This window comes from Spinacia oleracea, chromosome 2 (genome assembly GCF_020520425.1).
Source record: "Spinacia oleracea cultivar Varoflay chromosome 2, BTI_SOV_V1, whole genome shotgun sequence".
NCBI classification, from domain to species: domain Eukaryota; kingdom Viridiplantae; phylum Streptophyta; class Magnoliopsida; order Caryophyllales; family Amaranthaceae; genus Spinacia; species Spinacia oleracea.
Genome location: NC_079488.1, coordinates 6,487,557 through 6,506,503, shown reverse-complemented (window position 1 = coordinate 6,506,503; position 18,947 = coordinate 6,487,557). Strand labels below are relative to the sequence as shown.

At 36.8% G+C, this 18,947-nt stretch overlaps 2 protein-coding genes across 4 annotated transcripts; both read left to right on the top strand.

The window, feature by feature from the left end:
* The first annotated feature begins 476 nt into the window (after positions 1-476).
* Positions 477-8,083, top strand: LOC110776274 (protein phosphatase 2C 50). Of its 2 annotated transcripts, XM_021980820.2 has the most exons (5): positions 477-638; positions 1,274-2,320; positions 2,927-3,283; positions 3,583-3,688; positions 7,292-8,083. In XM_021980820.2, the coding sequence occupies exons 2-5, from the start codon at positions 1,499-1,501 to the stop codon at positions 7,666-7,668; spliced, it is 1,662 nt and encodes a 553-aa protein (XP_021836512.1). In that variant the 5' UTR covers positions 477-638; positions 1,274-1,498; the 3' UTR covers positions 7,669-8,083. The 2 variants fall into 2 exon arrangements, with proteins under 2 accessions (XP_021836512.1, XP_056692419.1); XM_056836441.1 differs by having other exon boundaries at positions 617-2,320.
* Positions 8,084-11,628: 3,545 nt separating this feature from the next.
* On the top strand, positions 11,629-17,665 carry LOC110776278 (protein phosphatase 2C 50). Of its 2 annotated transcripts, XM_021980824.2 has the most exons (5): positions 11,629-12,014; positions 12,219-13,548; positions 13,909-14,265; positions 14,371-14,476; positions 17,005-17,665. In XM_021980824.2, exons 2-5 carry the CDS (start codon positions 12,820-12,822, stop codon positions 17,337-17,339), a joined length of 1,527 nt encoding a protein of 508 aa, XP_021836516.1. In that variant the 5' UTR covers positions 11,629-12,014; positions 12,219-12,819; the 3' UTR covers positions 17,340-17,665. The 2 variants fall into 2 exon arrangements, with proteins under 2 accessions (XP_021836516.1, XP_056692418.1); XM_056836440.1 differs by having other exon boundaries at positions 11,629-13,548.
* The last annotated feature ends 1,282 nt before the right edge of the window (positions 17,666-18,947 follow it).

The following is an 18,947-nucleotide window of genomic DNA, read 5'->3' as shown; positions in this document are numbered from 1 at the left end:
CCAACTGTAATTTTAAGCGGCATTTAGCTGTTCATTTTCCGACCAACGGTAATTTTAAGCAACATTTAACGGTTCACTTTCATCTAGGGTTCATGACAGGAATAATAAGTATATACCCAAAAAGATCGTTTCCCACCAAACTTTCCATGCTTATTCTGTTTTGTTTTCATTACATGATGACAGTTTTGTTTAGTGAAACAAGCAAAAAGTGAGTTTGCGTTCACCTAAAAAAACTATCACTTTTTCTACGGTTTCACCGGATGGACACGTGTATGTCCTTCCTCCCCTCCATTGTCACTTTCACCTTTAATTTCGGGAAGTGATAAATCCAAGGAAAATTATACTTCTTCCAAGGAAATCCACATTTTTTTTAAGTTGATTTCCTTGGAAGAAGTGAAATTCTTCCTTGGATTTATCATTTCCCTTAATTTCTCCCCTAATTATTTCCTCATTTCCGTTAAATACACAATCTTTCTTAATTCTCATAATTAAATACACATTTTTAATACCAATTACATTTGATTAATCAAATTCATATTAATCAATTAATTACTGAAAAGCGTTTTTCTTGCTTTAATTTCTGTTGTTTCTCCTTCTTCTTCCCATTCTCTCCTCCTCCCTTCAGCTGTTTTAAACTGGTAAGCAACTCTGTCGCTTCATCTTCTTGCTCCCCTTTTTTGTTATTTATTCTAATTTAATGGTACTTTTTTTTGGGTTAATGTATTTGATTTTCTTGAAGTTTAATGGTAATTAAGTTGAATTTCCTTAATTTTATTTTCTGGGGTAGATTAATTTCGTGATTTGGTTAAGTTGAAAGGTACAGAAGATTGAAGGGTGCACACAGATTGCCTCAGATCTGGGTAACATACAGTGGACTTTTATAATTTAGGAAAAAGGGCATTCTTGTGATTATTATTGTTTTTTTGCTATATATTTTTGTTTGTTATTTTCCATGACCCTTTGCCTTTTGGATTAATGAAATAAATAAATTTTCTTGTTGGGTTTCTTCCAAATTCAGAAAATCAATAATTTAAGCCTTTTTTTTTGTTTTCCTGGGTTTGATTTGGTTGATGAAGGTTAGTTGTAATTTTGTAAAGAAACAGTGTTTAGATTGACTAGCTTTCAGAGTTTTCTTTGTTTTATGAACTGGAATTAGGGATTTTCAGCATAAATAGACAAGATTGAAGTAGAAATCGATGCCTATTTATTGATGCTCAACTGATCAGATTCTTGTTTTGTTCTTTGTTGTTGGTTGTTTATCTGGGAATTGAAGCTCATAATTGGTTGTTTGAGCTGTAATCTTTCCTGGGGAGTAGAGAAAGGGAGAAGAAGAGGTGATTTTGATAAGATTTAGGTAGTTTTTGTCTTGGTTGTTGAGTGATTAAGGACTTGATTAGGCACCAGATTCCTTGTGATCAACACTCATGAGTTTATACAGAAGTGGGTAGACTGTAGACAGGTGAATTCGTACTAATTCGTATTAATTGGTATGTGATTGATGGAGTTTGTAGAGGAGATTCAGAAAAGAGTTAGTATGCCAATAATGATTGGCAATCTTGTTAGCGAGGAAAAGGCTATTAGTTCACCTCTGCAACTTGCCGGGCTTGTGCTGAAATCAAAGTCTTATAAGCCTGAAACAAACGCAATCTTTGTGCCCAGATCAACTACTGGGAATAAGGTTGTTGTTGATTGCAATGATCTGCCTGCCAAAGTTAGTGAATCTGTAGAATCATTTTCTGTTAAGAATGACGAGGAAGTGCCTGAATCATTGAGTTCTGGTGTTTCTTATGAAATCACTGGTCAGGAAATCGGGGAGGAAGATTTTGTATCCTGCGCATCTTTGGCTAGTGAAAACAGCAGTAATAATGGCGAGGAATTCCTAGTTTTAGAGTCTAATTCTGATGCAAATTCCAGTGATACAGAGAAGAACACCCAATCAGTTCTTCCTCAAAAGCCTAATACCATGGGATCAGTTTCTATGCCAAATCCTGTTAGAGACGTGTTTGCAGTTGCGGAAGATCTTGATGTGGATGGACGTGATCGGAAATCGACGATGGGTCTTCTTGAACCATCGCATGAAAAAATCGTCAGAGCAATGAGTAGCCATTGCGGGTTTGAAACGGGTTCTGTGCCTCTGTGGGGTTTCACATCTATATGTGGGAGGAGACCGGAGATGGAAGATGCTCTAGCTGTTATACCATGTTTCCAGAAGCTTCCAATGAAAATTATGGGTGAGGACCAGATATTGAATGGAATGAGTCAAAGTTTGAGTCAGACTGCACATTTCTATGCTGTTTATGATGGACATGGAGGTTCTCAGGTAAAACCTAAAATTGATTTTTAATCCTTTGTTGTTTTTTCTATGTGTTTCTTGAGAAAATAATTAGATACAGAGATACTGTTGTATTGTTTCTTCAGTTTGCAATATCTAGTAGTTTCTATGTTAGAGATACTGTTGTATTGTTTCTTCAGTTTGCCGCAGATGCATTCGGTCATGCCCTTTGTACAATTAAGATATTTGGCGTACTGTTGGACCTCTTGTTTATATTTTGTCTTTCTTTTGAAGTTAAAAGAATAATGAGAATAAATCTAAGTGTTACTTATTTGACAAGAAAATAACACCATGATGACCATAGTAATGAAATTTTGTCACAAACTTGGTGTTTTTCTTCATAAATTTGCATTCCCACCTAATACCACTCCACAAATGGTAAGGGATGGTAATGAAAATTTATAAAGAAAAAGAGAAAAATTTGAGTGAATTAGCATTACCATGGGAATGGATATTGATTTTCCTTACAAAGTTACATACAAATTCATTCACATTAATGCCATTTATGGCCGGCTACCAAACAGACCGTAATGGTATTTGTTCACAGAGGTTTACCTTATGTAAATTAGTTAATCTTAATACTTTTTTGTTTAGGTTGCTAACTATTGCCGTGATCGTCTCCATGTTGAATTGGCTGAAGAGATAGAAATTATGAAGAGGGGTACCCAAAATGGAAGTTTTCTAGATAACTCGGGGGTGCAGTGGGAAAAAGCATTTTCCCGTACTTTTCATAAAATTGATGCCGAGGTTGGAGGAGTTCGTCAAGCCCATGCTGGGGGAAATGATGATGTCTCTGAGACTAGTCTTGAACCTATCGCACCCGAGACTGTTGGGTCGACAGCTATTGTGGCTGTTGTTTGCTCAACACATATCCTAGTAGCTAATTGTGGTGATTCAAGGGCAGTTCTCTGTCGTGCAAAAGCACCCATGCCTTTATCAGTTGATCACAAAGTAGGTTTTTTATGTTATGTTTTTTCATTTATCTTTTCTCACTCCAGTAACTGCTAGCATATGTTACTTGGACTCTTCATTTACCTCAAATACCCATGTCGGATCCTCGATACTCGGAGAAGGATATGAACACTTCGACACTTCATTTTAGACCACAATCATGCAATTTTTTCACAAAATATCTGTCGGACACTTGGACACGTACCTGTGCCTGATAGGGGTATCCGAGTCCGTGTAACATAGCTGCTAGGAGTATGATGAATTTATTATCATAATCATCTCACCCTTTTTTTTTCCAGCCTGACAGAAAAGATGAACTAGATAGGATAGAAGCTGCAGATGGGAAGGTCATACAGTGGAATGGCTACCGTGTGTTTGGTGTTCTTGCAATGTCAAGATCTATTGGTTAGTGTTTTTTACATGATGCAAAAGTTATTCTTGTCTCTGTTTGTTTACAGGGCATACTTTTGGTATTTTTTCTGTTTCAAGATCTATTGGTTATCGTTCTTTTCATGACGAAAAATCTTACAACACTTCACAAGGCCTATATTACTATATATTTCCGATCTGATTTTTTTCTCCTAATTATACTCAGTCTTATTGGCTTTAGCTGCATGATGCCTTAGCTCAATGCAGAAGATAGATTAGAGTTGAAATTTGATGCTAAACCAACTTATTGTTTAAAAAACTTAATTCGTTCTTTAGGACCAACATAGTTGCTAGACAAAATGACTTATGGTAAGATATTCTGGAAAGATAACTTGCCTATTGGAGATGCTTGATATGAGACATTTTTTTTTATTATCCGCGTCCTATTTAGATTTGACTAGCTAGGGGTAAGACTATGTTTCAGCTCCCGAAAACTGCATCAACCAGGGGGATGCATGTTGGGTTGATGATGTCCTGTCATACAGATAATCAACCATTTAGTGCATTTGTTAGCTGATGCCATTCGACAAGCATGCTTAAGAATGTGAATTAAATTGAAATCTTCAAGTTGCCTTGGCTTATTAAGGGTGCGTTCTATTCACCTGATTTTCACTAAATTTTTTATGAACTTATCTTATCTTATCTTATTAGAACTTATCAAAGTTATTTTAGTTATAAATTGTACTTGGTCAACACGTATTTTTCCTGAACTTATCTTATCTGGACTTAACTGAACTTATGTGAACTTATTTTGCACAAAAGTAAGTGGAAATAAGGTGAACATCATTTGTCCTAGTTAGTGATGCTCATTTGTCTTAACAATTGTGTCAAACATGCTTTAGAGAGTCGTCTTATAATTGAGAAGCAGCGAATCAGAAGAAAAGAAAAACTTATCTGTTAAAACTTTGGATTAGCGTAAGTTCGTATACTATTGTAATAAGGGGATGATAAAAAGTTGATTTGATTGCTATACATATTTCTGAAGATGTAACCAGGTTTCATTGGTAAAAAACGCGGGCTCCATTGCCACTTCTTCAAGAAAGTGCACACCAAAGTATAGGAGATTGCTTTTATTTACTTTCATTTTTTCCTTTTCTCCCTGGGTGCTCCACTTCTACACGGGCCCCTAGTAAATTGGTATTCAGGAAAGGGGAATTTTGGTTGTGTTTGGCAAAATATTTTTCCACAATCCAGCTTTCAAATGTCATTTTCCATTGTTAGTTCCTTGGTAGAAATTGTGGAGAGGAAAGTAGGATGAAGACAATGCTGTGGAAAATGCGGGCATTGGTTATAGAAACCCGAGAGTGGAATATTAAAAAACTTCTTTCTTGGAAAGTATTTCCCCATTTAAACACCTTCTATAAAAAGCTTTCCAATGTCGTGAAATTCCTGGAAAATGGCAAGTAGGTGAATTTGTTAGGGAGAGCCTCTAGCATACTTTCAATTGTGCATAGTTTAGTGTATGAGATACATATAACCCTAAGACATGAATTGGGAAAGTTGTTAGATTGGTGCAGTAATGTCAATTTCACGATACACATTGCCACAGTTTTAAACAATTCTAATTTCTAATCTTTGAGAAATGCTAGCTGCTGAGAAGCAAAAAGAAAAGGCCGGGAGGGAGCCAAGTTTATTTTATTTTTGGGTGATGTCTTGCTTGTATTTGAGATAAGCTGGTACTTCCTCGGCTCCAAAATAATATGCCACGTTCTAAACATAGTAAATTCAAATTTAAACTTCCCCATTTTATTCTTTATTACACCTTTAGCTAAGAATTCCAAAGAACTACTACGGCTTTGTTCTCTTTACCTTATTCTTATTGCTTACTAGACCAAACAGACCAGACCAGATTAGAAACTAGAAAATCAAACCAGATCAGAAACTAAAAAAATCATACCACATCAGGTGAAGAGAACAAGGCCTACGCTGGTTGTAATAGAGCTGTAAGAAATTAAAAATTAGGAAAATTTGTCAGAAATGACCTTTTAAAACACAAAAATTGTGAGAAAGGACCTTTTTAAAAAAATGTTGTGAAATAAGGCCCAATTGGAATTTTTAGTTGTGAATCAGGACCAAATGAGATTTTCCGGTAGTCAACGACTACTTTCCGGCGTTGACCGCCACGTGACACACATATATTTTATTTTAAACGTTTTTTTTTTAACACTTCCCTCCTTTTTTCCCCCACCCCTTTAAACTACCCAGAAACCCAAAAAAAAAAATAGCTTGGACTTTCTATTCACTACTCTGTTGCTTCTCCTTCCTCTTCACCTCATTAATGGCAAGTACTCTTGGTGAACCCTAATTAAACCCATCATGAAAATCGATCCATTACAGCAAACTTGAAGCATACATTGCAGAATGTATAAAGATCTTAATCCCACCATTATACACCCACTCATCTTCACTAATCAAACGTTTTAACCCCATCCAACTCGCCATTAAAACCCTAGTCAACGACCCATCCTCTCCAATGGCGATTTTGGCCATCTTCTTCAGTTCTGCGCAAACAATCGTCTCATACGCCAAGGAAAACTAATCCATTGTCGTATTATCCTCTTCAATTTTACCCTGGATAACTTCCTTGCTTCAAAACTCATCAATTTCTACGGTAAAACCGGTAACATCATTCATGCACGTAAGGTGTTCGATGAAATTCCTCACAAAAATACTTGGTCCTACAATGCTATGTTCATAGCTTATTAAAGAACCCTAATTTCAAGATTTCCAAAATTGGAGAAATGAGAGCAAAAAAATTGGGGCTTTTAGTATTACCTCGTACGAAAAGGGCCGAAAAGCAATTGGGTTGTGCGTATTTGATTGATTTCAACTGAGGAGAAGAGATTTGTGCTTGGAATGAAGAAGAAAATGGGGGGAAGAGCAGGAGAGAGAGAGAGATTCATTTTTTTTTTTTTAAAGTTAATAAGTTAGTTGGGGTGGGAAAAAAAATTAGAGGGATAGTGTTAAAATAAATTAAAAAAATCGTTTCAAATGAAACACGTGCGTGTCACGTGGCGGTCAACGCTGGAAAGTAGTCGTTGACTACCGGAAAATCACATTTGGTCCTGATTCACAACAAAAAATTCCAATTGGGCCTTACTTCACAACTTTTTTTTTAAAAGGTCATTTCTCACAATTTTTGTGTTTTAAAAGGTCCTTTCTGACAAATTTTCCTAAAAATTATGATATTTTAGCTTGTCCCGTTAAAATGACTTCAAATCAATGCTAATCATTTAGGATGGAGGGAGTGTATTGTTTCAATTTGCTTAAACTTTTGTACTCCCTTCGTTCCTAATACTTGTAACAATTTGGATTGTGCACTTCATACCTTAACTTTGACCAAAATTTCTTACTAATGTATACAAATCAAATGTTATTGTGTAATATGTTGTTGGATTAGTCTTATGGAGGTTTTTTCAAGTATCATTTTTTTTTATAAAGTTTTTAGTAATACGTAAGTGCGTATAATTACGGTCAAATCAATGTCTTGAGACAAGTGTGTCAGACCGATCGATCAAACTGTTGCAAGTATTCAGGAACAGAGGGGAGTACTTTACTTACATTTGTGGCGTTTTACAGGGGATAGGTATCTAAAGCCATGGATCATTCCCGATCCAGAAGTAATGGTTATTCCAAGGTCAAAGGACGACGATTGCCTCATTTTAGCTAGTGACGGTTTATGGGATGTGCTGACGAATGAAGAAGTCTGTGAAGCAGCACGGAGGCGAATATTGTTGTGGCATAAAAAGAACGGAGGCGGCGGTGGCGGCAGCAGCGGCAGCAGTAGCAGCGGCAGCATGATGCCATCCCTGGAACGGGGAAAGAGTGTTGATCAAGCTTCCCAAGCTGCAGCCGATTACCTCGCCAAGCTCGCTCTACAAAAGGGTAGCAAAGATAACATCACCGTTATCGTGGTGGATTTGAAACCTCATAGGAAGCTGAAATGCAAAACTTAAAGAAAGGTAATACAGTAATACCACCCTATTTGAGAGTGGTGTTATTCATATAAGTATATTTTTTAATCTTTTTTTTTTATATTTTTTTTTTACTCCGTAAGTCTTAGATTCGAGGTTTTTTTTACTCTTTTGTTCTTTGTTTTAGACATGATATAGAAATTTACCGTGGGTAACAAAGTAGCTCCGTATAGTTTTTGCAAGGGGCTGCTGCAATAGCATGATGATGATGTATATATGTTATGTATGCGCAGTTTAGTGAAGTGGATTGACATAAAATGTCATGAACACGTTAATAGTTTGATAAATTAGCTCAAAAGTGGTCAATAAATTTGTGCATTTTCTTTGTTTAGGTGGTTGATTGAAACATTGTAATTTGAGGAAGTTGTAATATGTATCGAGAATGTATTATGCTTTATTGATTGATTACAGAATAATGGCAGGGAGAACAGGAAGGATATATCTATAATATAGTTCACGGCCCGGCCCGGCCCGAGGCCCGACCGGCACGAAAAAAGCCTGCTACAAGCATGAAGTCGTGGGCCGTGGGCCGGGCCAGGACCACTTTTGTAGGGAAAAACACGACAAGGCACGGCACGACAAAACACGCTAAATACACACGCGGCCCGACACGAAAGCCCGTAGGCCTGGGCCATGTTTTTAACTTTTCAGTCAAGCTCGACACAAAGTCGAGTGGAACTTGCTTGGGCCCAGTCCGTTTAGGCCCACAACTCGTGGGCTTAGCTCGAACCCCGACCCCACTCATAACCCTCTTAACTTATGACCCATGACACAACCCACCGTAGAAGTATATGAAAAACTCATACTTCTGAACTCTTGATTTTTGAAGGATGCATCCATTGAAATTCTTGTCTTTTATTTTACTTTTGGATCATTTTTTTTGAGGATGATAGTGGTTGTTTGGTTGACATCACAACTTTTGAGGTTATTTGGCTCCTCTTGGTGGAAAGAAGTATGATTTCTCGAGAAAGTTACATCCCACAAAATGTGGTTGTTACTTAATAAGGATTACTCCGTATTCCCTACTTGCAATTTCATGAGGGAATATAATTTTCCACGGTTAAACCAAATAATTTTGTAATTTTGATGAATGAGAGATCATCCATGAAACCCAAGGGCTTATTATGGGTTCTTTACCCGATTTTGATATAAAGGGCTTATAACGAGGAGGTTGTTTTTTTGCATATCAGATATGTGTGGAAACACACTTATCAACTAAAAGACAAAAAAGGAAGTACCATTCTGTAAAAAAAAGTATTATTCTGTAAAAAAAAGTACTCCCTCCGTTCCTAAATAAGTGTCCACTTTGGATATTTACGCGAGATTTAATAAAACTGAATTGTGTGTAAGAAGTGATGATTGAGAATGTTTTATTTGGGAAAAGGAAAAAGTAGATAATAGTTTAATGTTAAAAGTACAAATAAAAAGAATGTAGGGATTGAAAAGTGGGAAAAGTGTAGAATGTGTAAGAAAAAGTAATAATGATTTATAGAAAAGTGGGAAAAGTGTGTGGAAAAGTGGGAAAAGTGTATAGAAAAGTGGGAAAGGTGTATGTCCAAAAATGGAAACTGGACACTTATAAGGGAACGCTATTTATGGGAACTGGACACTTATTTAGGAACGGAGGGAGTATCATTTTTGTTTAAAAAAGTACCATTTAATTTCTTTTTTGTCCTTTTCCCTATTTTGTCTTTTGTTCTGATATGTATTTGCCCATACATATCTGATATGCGCTTGTACTTCCTCTATAACGAGTGCTTTTCCCGATTTTGATGTAAATGGCTTATTACGAGCACTTTTCCCGCTTTTAATATAGTGGTAAATTCGAACCCAAGACTGGATTGGTCATCAACTTATCACAACTTGTGACTTGGCTAAGCAGTGAATAAGGGAGATTTTTAATGGCTTAAGATTATATTTTAAGGTTGTGTAAGTTCATAAATGGGTCAACCTTGAAAACCCTATCTTCTATGAACACCAACTTGGGTTGAAGAGACAAATGATTGTTTAAAGCTATTTTTGTCGAGTCCTTTGGATCAAAGCAATTGATAGAAGATTTTCCATTTTTCATATTTTTTTTTTTTTTTTGTTATTTTTTGTGATGCATAAGATGTTGAATTGATGTCAATGTGCAGTGCGCATGCGGATGTAGTTTCCTCCAGGCTCCATTCCCATCCCAATTCCCACCTAAAATTTTCATCTCCACCCCAACCCCATTATTTATGGCAGGTACAAAATTATCCATATCCCCACTCTAATGGGTACAAGCTAAAATCCATCCCGCCCCACCACCCGCTTGGGTATCTATCCCTGTCTCATGTCTGTCCCATATCCGCGCCAACATCCACCTATTTTTTCTTATTAGCAAACATTGCGAAAAAGTAACTTTTGTAAAAAAAAATTCAAACAAACAAAATTAAAAGTTTCGCCTTAATTTATATTATCTCATACTATAAACTAATTTTAAAAAATTGTTCAACTTTTTATCTTTAAAATTTTCAATTCACGTAGGAAGTGATACTCGGATAAGGTTGGCGAGTAACAAGCGGGGCTGGTGGGGATGGGGCTGGTCCAACACAAAATCCACACCCGCCCATCACCCATGGCAGGTATGATTTTTATACCCATTTCCGTCCCATCACCCGCCAAACTTTCCTCCATCCCCACCTATTCAGGCGGATGCGGGACGGATCTCCCATAAATCCCGCCCACCGATATCCCATAGGTTGAAATCCAAAATAAGGACCAATTTATGGATGTTCCACATATTTTGTGATGGCCATGAGAGTTTTATCTCATACTAGTTGCAAGACTTTATCATTAAAACACACATTAAATAAAACACGTTGCAAAATAACTACCGTATTTCTCCAACCAAGTGATAGAGTATGATGGTGAATTTGAGTTGTTATAAGATGATGGATACTTTTTTTTTTTTTTTTTTGGTGCGAATGAGCCACAAGGGCAATATAAATTACAAATGGGGGCAGGGGGATCCGAACCTGAGACCTATTGTACACAGGCCCTCGGTTTTAACCACTAGGTCAAGACATCATTGGTTAAGATGATGGATACTTGATAAGGAAAACCTTGCGTATATCCTCCTATATAGGTGTAAGATCCAATTTAAAGATATTTGTGCTTGAATGAAATCTCTACCCAGTTCTCACCAACAGTAGCGAGTCCAAAATCATTTAACATGATACAATACTTAAGCAATCAAGACATTCATGTCCACCTGCATTAAAAATGGGTTAAGAATTTCCATATCCGAATAAAGAAGTTATTAATGGTTGACTTATTTGTCCGAGTCAACATTACAAGTTATACGCTATCATTATGCTAATACAAACTTTTATATAAGACAGTCTTACACAAAATACCACATTTGTGTCATATAAGTTAAGCACTGAAACTAATTAGTTAAGCACTAACCAATTAGTTAAACAATGAAACTAATTAGTAAAGCAGTAGAACAAATTAGTTAAGCAATGAAACCAATTAGTTAAGCAATCAAAGTGGTATTTCCGGTAAGACGGTCTTACACAAAAGTTACCGTTATGCTAAACTAGTTTCTGTAATACCATTACAAGTGCGTATACGCTATCATTATGCTAAACTAGTTTCTATAATACGTCGTACAGTAATAGGTATGGTAAATTGTCAACATACATCATATCACCTCAAACCCTTTTACTTACGAACATTCCTTTGTATTCAAACTCTAGAATCACCTTTATAATTTCCCTAAAAATCGACAATACTTCGCAATGTGTGTTTTTATCGATATCACGGTGATAATTTAGGCAGGTCTGGATGGACCACTTTTATAATTTCCCTTAAAATTATGGAATATTTCGTAATATCAAGGTGATAATTTAGGCAGACTTGGATGAAACACCTCTATCACGATTACATAAGAGTAGTTGAAAACAAAGTCCAAACGAAGTCAAAACATGAAAGAAAAACAAAAGGCATATTTCTAATCTCAGATGGTTTATGGTATGTGTTTAACCTTATCAAGAACAACACAGCTGTCATATTTACATGGAACAAAATTAGCACGAGAATAATCAAACAAACGATGGTCCTCTTCTTCCCCTCCTCCAAAATATTAGTTCATAGTATCACCAATTTCGTGGGTTTTCGCTTTTATTACAAGCAGTTTTTTGGATCGGATTTTTATAGCTGATTGACTGTGTTTTTTGTTTGTTTTCTTGTAATTGGGTTTGGTGAACTTTGAAAGAAACTACTACTTCTACTACCACAGTTTCTGGATTTTGGAGAGAGAAAGTAAGCAAATCAGAGCTAGATAACCTCAGATCCGGGTAACAACTAACAAAATCTTGTTGGACTTTAATTTTTTTGAACTAGGGTGGAACAATCTTGTGATTTCAGACCACTTTTTGTTGTTATTGTTGCTGGTGTTGTTGTGTTTCTTTTTCATGACCTCCTTTTTTTTGCTTTCGTTTTCCCCTCTTTCTTTCTAGTTCTTGTTTGTTTTATAAATTTGATGAACTTTTGCTTTTTAGGTTGTTGGAAAAATTTCTGGATCACAAGATTGTGAGATTTGTGGGGTGTGTGACTGAGTGAGAAAGAGGAGAAATTGGGCACTCCTAGCTCTCTCTCTTCTTTTTTTTTTTTTTTTTGCATTTTATTGGGTTTGTATTGATGAAAAAATTGCTGTGAGTTGAGGTAAAGAGTCCCATTTTGATAGGACTAAATTGGTTTGGTGATTGATCCATGAAATTGTATCAATAGATTTGGGGGGTGTGCCCAATTGCCTACTATTACAGTTCACTGTTTGTGGCTACTGAGATTGGTCAACTTTTGTGGTTCTTGGTGATTTACTCATCTGGGTATCTGGAATTTGGTGATTTCCTTTGGTTTTAAGGGATGAAGTAAAGATAGACAGAGGGGTAGAGAGAAAGGTCGAGACCGAAGTGGGGGTGTGGATCAGGTTGGAGGGTTTTAGATAGTCAGATTGATTACAATGGGGAAAAGGGATTGGGTTGACGACATAGCACGAGCGATGAGTTTGCGTTTATTTGTAATGGGTGAAGATACTCATTTTTCTAGTAGATTACTAGGCTAATCAGATTAAGTTTTAGGTCTTCTTACAAGGTTATACTGATGAAAACAGAGGATTCTTCTTTGATGGGAGAAGATAGCTCCTATTGTGAAAATCCGGTAGTGGAACTAGTAGTATTGAAGGAGACTTTGTGTGAAATAGAGAATGACAAGTTACCTGATTCATCATCTAGAGGGTTAACTGAAAATGATAGCTGTTGTGCTTCTAGTGATAACATTGATCAGGAAAGTGGAGAGGATGGGTTATTTTCAAGTTCCCAGTCTCTGACTAGTGATAGAAGTAACAGCATGAATGGTGAGGAATTTTTGGCGTCCGAGCCTAATTCTTTGCCCCATTCACCTGTTTCAGTAGATCAGGATAAGTGTGTTCAAGATTCTGAAGTCAAATTGGATAATTCTTCTAGCAAATTGGAACTAAATGCTGGGTTGGAGCCTATTGGAGATGTGTTGGCAGTGGCAGAGGATCTTGATGTGGAGGGTAACGATGTACGTGATTCAACCTTGTTGTCTGGAGATGAAGTTAATCACGAAAGGATAGTCAGAACAATGAGCAGCCAGTGTGCTTTTGACATGGAATCTGTGCCCTTGTGGGGTTTTACATCACTGTGCGGTAGAAGGCCGGAGATGGAAGATGCTCTTGCAGCCGTGCCATGTTTCCAGAGATTTCCTGCAAAAATGTTGATGGGTGAAAATGCGTTGAATGGAATAACCGAAAGTATAAGCCAGGTTGCGCACTTCTATGGTGTATATGATGGGCACGGGGGTTGCCAGGTATATAGTCATCTCTTCTACCCTTCAATTAGCATGTGTTTGAATTCTTTATGCGTAGGTACATTTCTAAAATGAAGGCAAAGTATAGTTTGTCTTTGAAACTCCCACATAGGAGAAATTTATCAAAATGAAAATGGGTGATATATACGTTGATATATACTTCTTCGTTCTTATTAGATGACACAATTGGAATTTAGCACTATTCATACACTCTCCTTTGACCGGATTTTGTTACTTATGTGTAATGTAACGTGAGTAAAAAATTGTGTCAACTAAAAAGAACGGAGGAAGTACATTGATTGATTGATATATTGTATGTTTGTGCTAATGAATTGTTATCTTATGCCAATTGCTTCTTAGGTTGCCGATTATTGTCGGGATCGCTTGCATCTAGCTTTGGCAGAGGAAATTGAAGTTATAAAAGAGAGCTTTCTGACAGGAAGATCTGCAGAGGATTTGCATCAGCAATGGGAGAAGGCTTTCTCCCGTTGTTTTCTGAAAGTGGATGCTGAGGTCGGGGGAGTCAAACAAGGGTCTTTTGGAGGAAGCAACAATGTCTCTGAGGCTAGTGTGGAACCTGTTGCTCCTGAAACTGTTGGATCAACTTCTGTTGTAGCCATTGTTTGTCCAACACATATCATAGTTGGTAATTGCGGGGATTCCAGGGCTGTTCTTTGTCGTGGAAAAGCACCCATGCCACTTTCTGTAGACCATAAAGTAGGTCACTGTTTCTTCTTTGTTTCCTCTCCTTTTCATGTTTTGTTTTTTGCTGTAGATGGTTTCAGAAATGCTGGTAGCTAATCTAGATTATATTGCTTCTAGCCTGATCGAAAAGATGAGTGGGAAAGGATAGAAGCTGCAGATGGCAAGGTTATTCAGTGGAATGGATACCGCGTTTTTGGTGTTCTCGCAATGTCAAGGTCTATTGGTGAGCATTTCTTAGCTGGAAGTCTACTATGATCTTAATGTTACATTTTATTTCATACTGCAAGAACAGGCCCTATATCATGAACTTTTCCTTCCATATTCAGAAATATCTTTAAATTATGTGTTTGTTTTTCGTAAACCTTATTTATCTTGTCATGTCTTTCTGCAAATATGTTAATATACACCGTGGGTCCGTGGCCAGGGTTATTAGGTACTTGTATCTGTTTGCAATATGTGATGATATTTACTGATTTTTTCAATGCAAAAGCAATAATAGCAAGACAGTTGTGGGATATTTTAGGATTTAGTGTGGGACTTGGTATAGCTTCCCATATTTTGATAGGGAAATAGCAATATAGCAACATCATCTTTTAGGTGGATGAAACAGATTTGGCGAGACTGTAACATTCTTTTATATATTAATCACATACTTCATATCTATTTTCTTGGGGAAAAGGAGTGATTCAAGACAAGATGTTGGGAACCTTTGAGATAATTGGATATTTTAGGGAAGGTGTTCCTGTACTCAGATAAAATGAGATGAGATGTGTGTATTCAATAAATCAGAGGAGGTGGTATACATGTGGGTTTGGAGGCATGGTCTTCCAAAATTTGATCTTCCAGATTAAGTTATTGTGACAAGCCTAAAGAGCTAACAATGACTATGAAAGGTCATTTAGCTAATAGCATCTCATGGGATAAGGTTGTTTCTTTTGGTTTATATGGTTGAGTTGTTCATACATCAATATATTGGTGAAAAACCGCCAGAGTATGGCTTGCTTGTCCTGGAAAGAGGACATGAATGTTTGTGTGCATAGCCCATGAAATAGTTAGATTTTCAAGCCAATATCGGTTTATTTTGGGTGCAGTTTGAGGAATTGAGATGTTTCTACTTAGCAGTACAGTTACTTACTGTGTTCAATTGGCATCTGGTTGTTTGTATTGCCTCGTCTTGATTTCTTTGTTGGAAGTTTCACAGATGGTGAATTGTTCTCTTAATCTTAGTTTGATGACAGTTTCCCTGTCCTGAGGATTTGTCTAAATCCTTTGAGGACTGGAATATACTTTTCAAAAAAGAAGGAAAAAAGATGATGAGATTCTTGATCGATTTGATCGGATTTGGATTTACTGGGGATTCGTAATATTTGCAATTTTGTCTCTGCTGCTTGTTTGGCTTTGCAATGTCATTTAACTCAAAACGGTGTAACAGAAATGCTATACTTGAAAAACTAGCCATTTAGCAAGAATGGTATTAAGATTCTAGGTATAGGGAAGTAGAGTGTCAAATCAAGTAGTATCTTCACAATTTGGAGGCCTATAACTTCACTTATAACTTATAAGTAGGTTTGGCAAGATCAATCTTTTTGAAAAGTGGGACAGGAGGGATCATGAACAAGTGCTTTGAATTGATTAGAGTTATAAGAGTTGACCTTATCTTGCCCAGTTGCTGATGTTCACCGGGAAGGTAGTACTAGACTACTAGGGTTGACATTTACCGTAAGTGGAATGTCATTTTTGGCATATTCTACAAATCGAAAAGCTTTCTATTGGTGAAAATTTAGAGACTTTGTTACCCTTGTAGGAAACAGGTATGTGTTTAGGTGTCAAAGGTGGCCATCTTATGAATATTTTTCTCTGTTTTTGCTCCAAAATGAAGTGAGTGACCATATCCATGTTTGAGTATCTGCTTATGTGCAACCAGGATACTTGAGGGGAAAAGAAGAGTCTGGGTTTTCTGTTGGTCGGACATGACTACTTATGTCCAATACAGTTACGTGTCTAGGTGTTAGAAGTGGCTATTTTGTGAAAATTGCATGTTTTAGTATCAAGTATCAAATTGCATGTTTTGTTCCAAAAAGAATATCCAACAAAGATGCTGTCATGCTGAAATGAATTGAAGAGTCTGAGCAGTATAAAGTAACATACGAAGAATATTTCAAGTAATATGTTTTATGAACAACACTGATTATATAGTTTAACCCAATTCTGTGTTTTTGTGATACTATACATCTGTATATGTAGAAGTTTCATGCATTATGGTGACTGAACAAAGAATGGCGATGCAATTTCAGATTGCTGATACTGATTGAATCACAAAAGAAGTCACTTCATCAATTGAATGAATTAGCATGGATATGACTTTAAGAAGTGGTTAAATACGTTAATGAGAAATCCATATCCCTGCTTCAAATGGTTGCCAATTCTTACGGCCAAAAATAATTTCTTACTTAGATTGTAATCAAACTTTCTTGGTAGCAGATTGGTACTAGTGATATTGGAGGTTCATTCACTTATCTGATCTGATCTGATCTGATCTGATCTGATCTTCTTAGGTTCTCTTCACCTAATCTGATCTGATTTTTCTAGTTTCTGGTTTGGTCTGTTTTCTGTTGGTGCTTTTTGCTTTTTTCTGGTCTGCTCCTGTCTATTCTGATCTAATAAGCAATAAGAATAAGGTGAAGAGAACTAGGGTAAATATCCTGTATTCACATTTCTAATCGCAGGTTCATATTTATTTAACCGTTTCAGGTGATCGTTATTTGAAACCATGGATTATACCAGATCCAGAAGTGACAATAATTCAACGGGCAAAAGACGATGATTGCCTTATTCTCGCCAGTGACGGTTTATGGGATGTCCTAAGCAACGAAGAAGCTTGCGAAGCAGCACGAAGGAGAATTCTTCTGTGGCATAAAAAGAACGGTCCTAATATCACCTCGGATAGAGGGAAGGGCGTTGATTTGGCGGCTCAAGCAGCAGCAGATTACCTCTCCAAACTTGCTCTGCAAAAGGGAAGCAAAGACAACATTACTGTCATTGTGGTTGACTTGAAACCTTATAGGAAGTTCAAAACTAAAACATGAAGATTGAAGAAGGACAACAAAAACAAAAAATGTTCACCTCATTTTGGCAAAATGTTAATTCTTTTTTCCTCTTTTTTTTTCGATATTATTTTTTGCCAGTCTTTGACCTGTAGTTATATGAGGTAGAAATATACCTGTCAGCACTCAGCAGCATCACATATAATCATATGGGGATTGTAACATAATATTTTGTAAGCCCATCTTTTTAAAATGGGTTGATTTGTAGCTCAAAGAACCATGTATAGTACTTATATTTCAGATAGAGCCAACAACAGTGTTCTAGTTTCTGTTGACATATATTCTAACTAAGAACAATTTTATGAACAGTTTTTTACTTTTAGAATTTTTCTTTCTCTGTTGCATTCACCAAGGTTCGATCTCTGTTGCTGATATTCGTATCAAAATTAGATTCTTTTTATTTATTAGGTAAGAAGAAGAGATCTTACTGAATCAACACCTATTACAGGTTAGTCAACTTAGCTATGCAGGTTTACGCTTGAGCCACTCCCAAGCATTTTTCGCAGTTGATTGAAATTGGATTTATGTGTAATGATATACTAGTACTTACCAATTGAGGTTGGCATGAGTGGTTAAGGGCCTCTTGCTCCTTAACCAAGGTCTCGGGTTCGAGCCTTGGGAATGGAAAAAATCTCAACTGGGAGGGATGCTGCCCATCGAGGTACCCATGCAAACTCCCGCGGGAGATTAGTCCACTAGCCGAAGGCGGTGGAAACTCCTCGTAGTAGAACCAAAAAAAAATATACTAATAGTATTATGGAAGCAGGGATATATATATATATATGCATGCGAGATATATGCATGGGAGATTGGGAGATCTTCATTCTTCAACTCCTAATTGTCACTTCGTTGAAGGACCTTCACTTTCACTTGGTGTCTAATCCAAATGGTAGGCAATATCCTTCACTACCTGACTGGGCCGATTCGAATCACTTGGTCCAAGGTCAAACTATACATGAATCATGTAACCGGGTTTTGACATTAATAGAAGTTAGGGATGTCAACTTAGTCCGAATCGGATCAGAATTAGAACAAGTGAATCCGGTCCAGACCTTGTAGGAGGTGGAGTTTGTGTAAAATTCGACAAATTCGACCCGAATTTGATTATTACTGCCACCTCATCAACAAATATATTAAAATTACATTATGATGTGTTAGAACTCTTATTTTTGTAATTTTAATTCGTACCCGACTCAATCTAACCCGATCCGAGGCAAAGTAATTAGACACAAATCCGACGAATATAATCCGAGTCGGACTTAAAAAAAAAAAAATGAATAGTAGTGGGTCGGATATGGAGTTCGTATAATCCGACTTGATCCGACCCATTACCATCCCTAAATGGAAGTGATTGAATCAGTCCAAATCTAACATGAATAGTAATCATTAATTGGATGTGTGTAATGACTTCATTTAAAAAGGACTCTTAACAAAATACATAGCCATTCTCATCCATTTTGTTGATTGATATTCTTCCATGTTGTGATAATGGTTGCCATAATGCTATGGGATTTTGATGAAGGGTGATGTTCCAACTTCCAAGTGTTCTAACTCATCACAATGAGTAGATTCAAACCACCGGCGTCAATT

Excerpts from the sequence above, each read along its gene's own strand:
- LOC110776278 (XM_021980824.2), top strand. The coding sequence starts at position 12,820 with ATGAAAACAGAGGATTCTTCTTTGATGGGAGAAGATAGCTCCTATTGT. Across the intron at positions 14,266-14,370 it reads CACTTTCTGTAGACCATAAA|CCTGATCGAAAAGATGAGTG; the intron begins GTAGGTCACTGT and ends TATTGCTTCTAG. Across the intron at positions 14,477-17,004 it reads CGCAATGTCAAGGTCTATTG|GTGATCGTTATTTGAAACCA; the intron begins GTGAGCATTTCT and ends TAACCGTTTCAG.
- LOC110776274 (XM_021980820.2), top strand. The coding sequence starts at position 1,499 with ATGGAGTTTGTAGAGGAGATTCAGAAAAGAGTTAGTATGCCAATAATG. Across the intron at positions 2,321-2,926 it reads ATGGACATGGAGGTTCTCAG|GTTGCTAACTATTGCCGTGA; the intron begins GTAAAACCTAAA and ends TTTTTTGTTTAG. Across the intron at positions 3,284-3,582 it reads CTTTATCAGTTGATCACAAA|CCTGACAGAAAAGATGAACT; the intron begins GTAGGTTTTTTA and ends TTTTTTTTCCAG.